Here is an 11,187-nt window from a genome sequence, read left to right as displayed (position 1 = left end):
TAAGACAAACAAATTATAAACACTAATATACGGCAATAGCATGATATAAGATATAAATTTAATATAACAAGTATAAATCTTAAGCTATGGAAGAATAATGTTTTAAAAACTGGCATGAGTAATGGTTAATGTGGAATAAATTGGTGTTGTTATACCTTTACTTGACTAAATCCCCTCCTTCCTTCCTTAATGGTGTTGTTAGAGTCTTAGTAAGTTTATTTGTATTCTTATCTTTTAACTTTTATCATATTAGGTGTTGAATAAAGTGATTGAGTTGGCCTCTTCTGTGTTTTTAGTTGTTTGAGAAGCAAGAATTGTGACCAAGGACCTTGGTACCTCATAAATAATGTCAAATGGAAATTCTAAAATCAAATTTGAATGTAGAAAGTTCAAAGACGTAGGAATCAAGTATTGGATAATTGAAATAGACTAAGAGTTGAAGAACAAATAAAAAGATCAAGATTGGAGGCGAAAACTAGCACCCTAGAGGAGTGTGACTGATGACAAATAAGCTCCCAGAATGTAACACTTCAACCTTGACATGCAACCTATATGGACTTATGAATTTATTGAAGTTATCATTCTTTAAGCTCAAATGGTCTTGTGGTATTGTATTTCCCTTATAGAGTCTTCTTAGTGGGAGCGGGTCAGTAAAATATATAGCTATAGCATAAGTCCTCATAGATTCTAATCATAGGAGATTCCATCTAGAGGAAATAAAATACTACAAGATATATTTAAGTTTAAAGAGTAACACATTCAATAAATTCATGAGTCTAGAGAAATCGTATGTCAAGATTGAGGTGTTACAAGATCAACAATTCCTATTCTAGCTATTGTTTTCTTCACCAACAAAATATAATGCAATTGTTTTTAATTATTTGTTTTGGGTATTACTTCTCAATTATTTCTTTAGCATAAAATGCAATCAAGCTGAATAAGACAGCATCTCTTGCATTAACATTTAAGATTCACATATTGGATTAAGACAGAAAACTGAGCCATATGGTCAACAATATTACAATAACAACAAAAAAGTAACATTCCCCAAAACAAAGGGATTAAAAAGCTTTAGTTGATTCCAACACCACAAGGGAAAAAATGAGGCTCTAAATTCAACAACAATGCCGAGACCAAAAATAAAACTCTAGACTGCATGAACAAACGTAACATCAACCATGAACATCTAACTGCAACCATGCTGAAAATACTTGGCCAAATTTTCGCGCATTGTCCATCCTGAAGGATCAACTTGCTTGCAACGCTGTTCTTGGTACCCCAAATCATGATGATCAGACAAGGCAAGATCTGGATCTAAGGTATCTCCGCAGTCGATGATTATATTATGAAGCAAACAACATGTCAAGATGATGCTTGGCAATTTCATCTTATCAGGTCTCCACATAACTTTACTGAGGATTTTCCAACTTCCCTTTAAAAGTGAGAAGGCTTTCACCGCATGTAACCTTGCATCACTATGATTGTGATTAAAAGTGGATTGTGAATCTGATATGCCGTTATTAGTTTCATAAGGAGTCATAAGCCATGGAAGAAGAGGATAACTATATCCACCAACTACATATTCTCTTATCACATCTCCTCCACCTAAACTCAGGTCATCTCCGTTTAATCGCTCGCCCTTCTCAGAAAGTCTAAAAAATGATGAACACTTCAACAATCTGGAAAATGCCATGCCACCGGGCAAACCCGTCACAATATCAATAAATCTCATTTCATGATCAACAATTCCTTGTAGCAACATGCTGTAATTCTTCTCCTGATCACACCAATCATCTGAGGTTTGTACCGCTGGAAGGGTCATCAAGATGTGTGTTGCATCAATGACTCCACAGCAATTCGGCAACCCAAATGAAGCTTCAAAACCACTCTTGATTTGTTGTATTCTATAGAAATCAGGCCAATTGAGATGATGTCTTGCACGTTCTTCCAGTGCTTCAATGAATCTCCAAGTGACTTGAGAAACCGTTGACTGACCAACCCCAAAGGAAGCTCCAACCGAGACCTGAGATTCGCCGGATGCTAACCTTCTAAGGGCAATAGCAACCTGTTTCTCAACACTTAGAAGCCTACCCTCTATGTTGATGAGCCCTGATGGCGGCCTTGATATGAGATCCTCCCTTACAAGAGAACATATGTATTCAAAAGTAGTCTTTGACATCCTAAAGAAATACTTAAACCCATCTTCCTCATCACCAGGTGCATTGTATCCTGCAGACATGAAATCACACACAAAAGCTTGATAACTTGTTTTAACTATCTCAATAAGCTTGATAAAGAAGCTTAATAAAATAAGCTAGGTAGCATTTGGAAGACATTACATTGATTTTATTTGGTCTTATCTTAATATATAAGCACTTAAGCAGGTGTTTGAAAGAGCTTATGGACATAGTTTATGACTGTCCTATAAGCTCATTTTTAGTTTATTTCAATAGATTATAAAAGAAGCTTATGAAATAAGCTAAAAATAGCTTAATGAAGGTCATAAGCTCTTATGTGATAAATGTTTGTTTAATAAACACAACTAAACTGTTTGCCCAAACACACCCTTAATGTATCTTATTGAATAAGCACCTAATTAAGCAGGTTACACAAATGTCTCAATACGCATTTAGCTAAATAGCTTAACTAAGCATTTATTCAATTAGTAAACATATTTTCATTACATTCTCTGATGAGCTAATTGATTTAAGCTAAAAGAGCATATATGAAGGTCATAACTTCATAAGCTATATTTACAAGCTCATTTTCTGAAGTTAGTTCCCAAAACTTGAATAAGCTTTTTTTATAAGCTCTTTAAAAACAGTGATAATCAAAACCACTTCCCTTGACAAAAGGGATGTGGTAAAAAAATCCCTAAGTTGAAAATTCCTATTTTAGAAACACTTGCATGTAAGGAATTTCATTGTAGAACAATTACAAGAACAAAACAACATGGTTTTGAAAAAAGATTGAAACTTTGAGGTTGAAAAGAGTGAAGAAGAAGGAGAAGGAACCTGGGGTAGTGGAATTTTTGTGCCAGAAAGAGACCCACCAATCAATTTCAGTGGTTTTGGGCTCAACAGGAACAATGGTTGTCACATTTAGTTTGTGTTTTTTGAAGTTGTTTGTCTTCTTTTTGGTTTTCTTCTTTGATTTCTTCTTCAGGAGTGGTGGTGCCATTCCTCACTTACAGAGAAGTCAATGATCTCTCTCTCTCTCTCCTTGCTCTTCTTTTCGTCTTCAATTTACAACAAAATAAAAATGAACTAAAAACATAAAAATGTTTTTATATATTTATTTTATATTTAGATAGATGATGTAAAATATAAGTTATTTTTGTTTAGTTGAATATTGTTTTTTACTTTTTACTTAAAATTGAGTCCAAGGGTAGGAGAGAAGTTGATTGTGAAACCAATGTGTTTAGAATGGACATAAATCGATTAAGTGATCTCATAGTGTCTAGAAAAAGGATTATCACTTAATAAATAATAATTACTTAAAAGTATAATAGTTTGATCTTCTCCAAGATGATGTTCGCTTTTCATCATCTAGAACTGTAGTATGTTGTAAGGGCTAGGCTAGTCACTCATTCAAATTATATGTAACTTAACTTTAGAACTTCAATAAATTATTTGATCCATTATTTTATGTGATTTTTGTTGTATAATAATTTATTGAAGATCAATCCTAAAAATGATGATTTTTGTTGTATAATAATTTATTGAAAATCAATCCTTAAAAAATGGTGATTCTGGTATGTTTCCTTGTTGGGCTGGCCCATTTTCTGTGCATCCAGAGCCTTTTTAAAATGTTTGGTCAAACAAACCATGTTTGAGTGAGATACTTCTAGTTTCCTTTCATGCAAACACAATATACACTAGATTTTAACCAAAAACATCATTTCATGCCATGAGTATATTCTTAGTTGGTAAAAGAGAAAAACTTCAATGTCTTCTTTTTGGTGGTTTCTTCCAAAACTTCTCGTAGAATTCTAATTATATTATAGGTATTTTTTTTTTCCAAAGTGGAAGATATTATAAGTTTATTGATGTTAATAGTTGATTATTTTTGCATTCATATAGGGACATTGTATTTCACTATGATTTTTATTTCTCCTGACTGAAGTAGATGAAGTTTGTTCCTTCTCAAAGGGGATATAATAACACATGCACATTTTTTAGATATTGAGATCAACAATCTACTTGAATAGATTATGAAGCATGATACATAAAAATTCAACACTATGTTGAAAACTTCATTTCAACTCAGGATGCATGCATCTTTCACTTTCCTATACGCCTCTAAATCTGGTGCTACATGATTCACAAGCTCTCATGCAGTATACCTCAATGGTAATCAACTTCTATTACTTTATTCCATGGCTCAGACATTGTTCCAACCTTCTGGTTCATCTTTTGTGTGGTTTGGTTTGTGTGTGTGGAGCATGAAGTTGCATGCTCCAACAGCTTCTTCAACTGTAAGGTAAATCCATTTATGCCCTATTTCTTCAATGAACTTGGCTTTGTGGAGTTTCTTCATCACCTCACTTCCAGGGTTTACCAAAACAAGCTAAACATACAAGAAGGGAAGATTGAAAAAATCAATTAAGCATTCTAAAAGTGAAATCTACAACAAAAAATCTATACTCAGCTTAATTTGTCTTATGAAAACAACTCATTATTTTTGGATAATTAGCTTACTCAATAAGCACTAACTAACTAAGTTATTTAAGCCTGTGATACTAGAGAGAAATGATTACTTGTAGTCCTCTTCTATCAATAATCTTCTTGATTTCTTCAAGCATGCTTATACCACTTGCATCAATGTTCCCAACAGCTGCCAATAAAATTATACTGCAAGTTAGCTTGGAAAAATGTTATTAACAAGATTTTGAGTAAATTACCCCATTTCTAAGCATCATAACTTACCAGTCATATCCATTATAACATAATGCAAACTGGTCTTCCCTGTAGCTTTAATGTTGTCTTCCTCTTCATCAATCCATCTTAGGATCCTATGAACAAAGTTTTCTAGTAAGTATCAGCTTTTTTTGGATGTCAGTAATATATTTAGGTTTACATATATTTATGATTGATGTGAATTTTAGTTTTAGTCTCTCTAATTTTTTCTTTGGTTTTGGTCAAAATTATATTTAAACCTTACTTTTATTTTTATGTAAAAGCAAAACTATAGATCCAAAGCTGGCTTACCTCTCTCTTAAATAGCTTGCATTAGCAAAGTAAATTGGAGCATCAATTTCAAGAATTAGGATTCCTGGAACATGGTTTGCATTTGGATACTGTTCCACATTTCTGTACACTCCAGAATTTGGAATGTTGCCTAAAACAAATGTCCTTGGTCTAGCAACAAATAAAAGTACTCTAAGTACAGATATTACAACCTGCATATTTCACATATAAAACACTCATTAATTTCAGTAACCATAATATCATAACCAAAAGTTAAATAAGATAAAATTCATATAAACATTGATACATACTGCTATGACTAGGCCAATTTCAACACTGCCAAAGACTACTCCCATATATGCACTGATACACACTAGGAAATCAAATTTGTCAATTTTCCATAAATGAATGGCTGCTTCATAATCTATGAGTCCAAGCATTGCAGATACAATTATTGATGCTAGAACCACCAATGGAGTGTAATGGAACAATGGTGTCAAGAATAGCAATGTCAGCATCACTGCAATTGCCATTACAATGTTTGATGCTGCAGTTTTGCACCCGGCATTGTAGTTCACAGCTGATCGCGAGAATGGTCCTGTAACGCCATTCGATTTTATTTTTATGTTAGCAATTGATGCATAAAATTGGTTGATTCATTCACTATCTATACATTTATCAGGTAGGAAACTAGGAATAGTTATTAATGGAAAAATGACCTGTTGTAAGGTAACAAGAGGTAAAGGAACCAATTATGTTCATGGTTCCAAAAGCAATCATTTCTTTGTTGCCATCAATATGGTAATTCTTAAACATTGCAAAGCTTCTTCCCACTGCTATTCCCTCCTGCACATATATATGATCATCAATGAGTACTATCATTAGTAGCATAGCAGCATAACAAATAAACTGCACTTGGTGGTTGGTTGAGTAAGAGTACTATTATTAATAATGCAGCAATGCAAATACATGTGATCTTATATATCATATAATAACAAAGGAAATGACATTGAGATAGAGATATGAAAGGTACATACAGCTAGGGCAATAATGCCAGTGATAAGACCAGTTTTGATGGCTGTGGTCATATAAGGTGACACAAATACCAAATCTCTCACTGAAACTGGATTTAGTCCCTTCTTCAATTCTCCTATCTGACAAAAACAACATTTCAATTATCATTCATCAACTTCTTTTACTCTCAATAAAGTTAAAGTTTGATAGTACAAAAAATCAAACATTAAGGTTCATCTCTAAAATAAGCATCTAAAGGTGTATTTCCGAATTTCTATGGCATATTACATTTTAAATTAAATTAATAATAAATACTATCCACTAAAAGAATAGCATCCACTTTATTTTTACAGAAAATACTATCTATTAAAAAGAGTAATAATTGAATAAAGTGGATGAATGGTTCCATAAAGTAGTGTAGTTGTAGGACATATATATATATGGCAATTATTTGACATATATAACACGTTAGCATCTTTGAGTGTTGTCCTATTCCTACCAGACATGCAATCACCATTACTACTACTGTGTCTGTTAACACTAATAACTGTATTCACAAAAGTTAATAGAAAAGTGGAAGTTGGAAAATATAGTACTAACCACTTGAACGCCATGTTTCTCAGCATGAGTAAAATAAACCAACAAGCTTCCCAATATAACAGATGTTAAAGGTGCCATTGCTGACACCCAGAACAACCTTGCTTGCCGTTTGCTCTGTCATCACAACAATCTCATATTACAATCTCATATTACAATCATACTAACTCAAATCACATATATAAATAAGTCATTTTTATATGTACTAAGTAAAAATTGTACAAACACATGCTTACATGAACACAGATAATCAAACTTTGACTAATCATACAAATAATAATTTCAAAATACAGTAAAGTTTATTCTCAAATCCAGATCAATTCCACCTATATAGACACATGCCCATGTAAGTTTTACTCATGTAACCCTTTTCATTAGCTGCATACAATATTTAGTCTCAAGGTCAAATCAAATTTAAACCAAAGTTTAATTATTGTTTTTGGTAAAGCATTGCTTTTTAGTAATGTTAATTAATTTGGCTATAATAATATACTACTAATAGTATAATAAAAAAATATTATTTATTCACGAAGAAGTATACTCTATAGTGATTTTTGTGTGGGTGAAGAGACTCTATAGTATTACCACAAGAATGATTTAATATGGTCCTCAATTGTCTTTGAGAAAATTCGCTTGCTTGATAAAGATTGATTTGGACTAAAAATAAATGAAACGTACAACATGGGGCATTAGTTAAGGCAAATAAAAGTGATGGGACTAGTATCTTGTTCCTTCACATTTTAAAGTCATTCATAGTAGCATAATAAATTAAAAGGTTCCCTTATTTGTATTATTGCATTTATATTTAAATAATACCTTATTCATATTTGAATATAGTATATCTATTCCTGATTTATATGTGATACAGAATAGAATCCAGCCAAATCCAATAGAAAGATTTGTTGTTAATTAAGATATAAATGGATTAATTAGGTGTCACTTACGAAATATCTTGTGACCATGAGGAAGAAAATAAAGCAGCATCCTAACACAGTGCTTTCCCACCTCCACTACAAATACAAAAACAAAATTAATTATACTATGGTACAAGTCAATTTGCATTATTAATTAGATTCAACCAATCAATTAGTAAGACAGAGGAAGATAAATAATTATATACATATAGTTATATATATATATATATATATATATATATTATATATATATAATTGTGTAGTGTGTGTCACGTGTTCACAATAATGTGGTTCATCAAAGTATGTCACTAATGCAAACACCAGTCAAATGGAATTGAAAAATAATGGTCATGTTTTCATTTCTTCAATTTACCAACAAAAATACAACAAAACAATTATATAAACAAACCCATTATTTTATGAGAGGTTTTATTTTAACTAACAAAAAAAGTTGAAAACTCACATGCATCGTCTCACTAATTATGGTCTCTTTTTGAGAAATTAACATGCTAAATATTATTTTGGAAGCATACCCTCTTTTTTTTTTTAAAGTTGATATGTCTAGTTGTCATAATCTCATTGTTTATTTGTTGAACACCTATAGAATTAAACTCAATTTGATCGTCAAAATATATAGGTATCATTGACATGGTTCTAAAACAATGGTTACCATATATAATATATATATATAGTATCATGAATCTGTTCCTAAAAATATTAGTTGTACCTGATGAGTTTGAGTAAAAACAGATCGCATTACTGATACAACATCAGCTTCGTGAGTGAAATGTTCGAGTCCAAAAATAGCTTTCAGTTGTTGTAGACAAACCACAGTGGCTGCTCCTCCCATGAACCCTACTATAGCTGCATGTGACAGAAAATCCACGATAAACCCTAGCCTGCAGTTCATTCCACATCATCAGTTAATTATTAATAATCAATCTTCACGACAAAAACAAAATAAAACACATAATAATGTTAACTATAGAGATAGATTAACGTGAAGCTCAGTTATTTACACCATTTAAAATCAACTTGTGCTATGTTTATTGGCATTACATGCATACATAATACAAAACTGGATTCCTGAATTTAATTTTATACTGTTATTGTATTTACTAGTGATTAACTTATTAATGCGTGAGGCTATTATTGTCAATTTCATCACAAGTAAAACTTGTGTAGACACATTAAACAAAACCAATTAGCTAGAATCTCAACATAATTTTTTAAAAGTTTTGTTGTATTTGTAAATTATAATTTTAATGATCAATCAAACACTAATTGATCTTAGGTAGATAAATATGTATACACACAACTTTCATCCATCTTATACCCAAAAAAAACTTGTGTGTACATCAAATAAACACTGTAGATTATACAAGATTACTATATATTACTCCTAGCTTGGACTATAATGAATTATTACCTAAATAGACCAAGTGATGCTTGGAAGAATCCAGCAAAGAATGTAGCAGTGAAAGCAAGGTGGAGAAAAAGCTTTGGATTCTCTTTTGGATTAACCTCACGCCCCAACATTGAAGCCATGAGAAGTGATCCAACTGCTACTGTTCCCACTGCCAAATCCCTTGAGCTACCCATCATTGCATAAATCAATGGTGGTATAAAGCTCGAATCTGCATCCACAAACCACTTTTTCACATTAACAAAACTCAAACATTTTTATAAACCAACCTATTAAAGTATGTTAAATAATATAAACTCACTAAAACATAACTAATAATGTATATAAGTTTGAGTGTGTTACTTACAAAGACCAAGAATGGGAGGAAGGTTACCAAGCTTGGCATAACTAATGCCTTGAGGAATAGCCAAACTAGCTATGGTGATTCCAGCAATGATGTCTGATTTCAAGAACTTCATTGTGTATTGTGGGCCCCATTTGAATATAGGGAAGAAATATTGAAGGCCAAGCACTAACCTCTTTGAAGCTGGCTGGTTCTTGAACTGTTTCAATGGGTCATCAGGGAAGAAAGTCTCTTTGAGAGAGTATTTCAGAGACTTCAAGAAAGGTTGAGGTGGAGGGATAGCTACCCTTGATGAAGGGTACCCAGTGTCAGTGTTGCCCATGTTTAAGACAATACAAGATCGATGCTAAGTCTAATCAAATTATAGCTCACAAGTACCAATGATATAGTAGTTTATTTAACTTAATATATGCTAGGACTATATATTACATTTTATAATGGAAATTGAGATGCGTGAGGAGAAAGGGATAAGGATGAAAGAAGATGAGGCAAGTTTGTAAGGAGGAATGAAGGGTTTGGTCTTAGAAGTGATGAGGATGTTTGGGAGGTATGGCCTTATATAAAGGGTGTTAGGCCCTGTTAATTATTTTGTCATGTGTTTGGTTGGAGGTTCATTATTTATTCATATTCATATGGTTAGAGAATTAGAAAAGGAATGTGAATCACTTCTCCTAATTTTATGTTTCATATTTTATTTTCTTCCATTAAAACTTGACAAGTCAATTATGAGACATAATAATTTCTCAACCAAAAGTCTAAAAGGCATTCAACCTCTCATCATATTATTCTATTATCTTAATTAATAATAATATTCTACCTGCCCACCTTGTGATTTTTGTGCCTACCACACAGTGCGGTAGCAAAGGTAGAATATTATTTATAGTTTGGAGATATCTTAGTTATATTCTTGTAGCCAAGGTAGAATATTGATATAATAAAATAGAAATCATGATATAACATAAGCATAACATCATGCATATTTTGATGCCTATCAAATAATGATATAATTGATGTAGTGATGATAATATTAATAGTGTAACAAGAGTGGAGACATAAATTACATTTTAATAAGTGTCGGAATATGATGGAGAAATACATTATATTATTCTTTTCATTTCTAACACAAGTATCCACTAAGATATGTTAACAACTTTGTCATATCATTAAAATCTAGACTAGAATTGAACATAATCATGTCCACCAAGGACCCTATATGGTAGTTTTAATATAATTTGGCTAAGGGCTACGCTCTTAGTTAGGGTCGGAAACGAGCCGAACCGAGTCGAACCAGAGCTCAACTGGATAAAGATTGACTTAGCTTGAAACTTGACTTAAGTTCGATATGAGATATTTTTTTAGCTCGAGTTCGAATCGATTAAAGTTCGCTAACTGTTCAGCTCGATTAAAGTTCGCGAACTGTTCGGTTCAGTTAAAATGGTTCATTTAGACAACTCAAATAATTAATTAAAATTTGAAAATACTCCAAAATGTTTTATATATATAAATATAATCTTGTATTTATATATATAATTAAATATATGGGTCATAACAAACATCAAAATTAGTTTATATAAATAAATATATATATCCAGTCAATTTATGAATCTAACGAGTCGAACTATATCCAATTCAAGTTCGACTCGTTTATTTATCGAACTCAATTTTTAACTCAAATTCAACTCATTTGATTCATGAATCAAGTTT

The 11,187-nt window shown here is 31.9% G+C and overlaps 2 protein-coding genes across 3 annotated transcripts; both read right to left on the bottom strand.

Annotated features, from left to right (window-relative positions):
* Window positions 931-3,240, bottom strand: LOC109357528 (putative nuclease HARBI1). The gene is made up of 2 exons (XM_019601531.1): window positions 3,015-3,240; window positions 931-2,229 (listed from the first exon to the last, which is right to left on the bottom strand). The coding sequence occupies exons 1-2, from the start codon at window positions 3,178-3,180 to the stop codon at window positions 1,187-1,189; spliced, it is 1,209 nt and encodes a 402-aa protein (XP_019457076.1). The 5' UTR covers window positions 3,181-3,240; the 3' UTR covers window positions 931-1,186.
* LOC109355751 (sulfate transporter 3.1) lies at window positions 4,155-9,874 on the bottom strand. 2 transcript variants are annotated; one of them, XR_002108679.1, is made up of 13 exons: window positions 9,487-9,874; window positions 9,144-9,351; window positions 8,442-8,613; window positions 7,745-7,810; window positions 6,804-6,917; window positions 6,227-6,343; window positions 5,909-6,035; window positions 5,501-5,787; window positions 5,211-5,401; window positions 4,929-5,014; window positions 4,760-4,836; window positions 4,321-4,569; window positions 4,155-4,271 (listed from the first exon to the last, which is right to left on the bottom strand). XR_002108679.1 is itself a non-coding variant. In XM_019598956.1 (12 exons), exons 1-12 carry the CDS (start codon window positions 9,803-9,805, stop codon window positions 4,384-4,386), a joined length of 1,950 nt encoding a protein of 649 aa, XP_019454501.1. In that variant the 5' UTR covers window positions 9,806-9,874; the 3' UTR covers window positions 4,155-4,383. The 2 variants fall into 2 exon arrangements, 1 of the variants encoding a protein (XP_019454501.1); XM_019598956.1 differs by having other exon boundaries at window positions 4,155-4,569.

This window comes from Lupinus angustifolius, chromosome LG09 (genome assembly GCF_001865875.1).
Source record: "Lupinus angustifolius cultivar Tanjil chromosome LG09, LupAngTanjil_v1.0, whole genome shotgun sequence".
NCBI classification, from domain to species: domain Eukaryota; kingdom Viridiplantae; phylum Streptophyta; class Magnoliopsida; order Fabales; family Fabaceae; genus Lupinus; species Lupinus angustifolius.
Note: the sequence above shows the minus strand (reverse complement) of the source record. Positions and strands in the feature narration are given on the sequence as shown.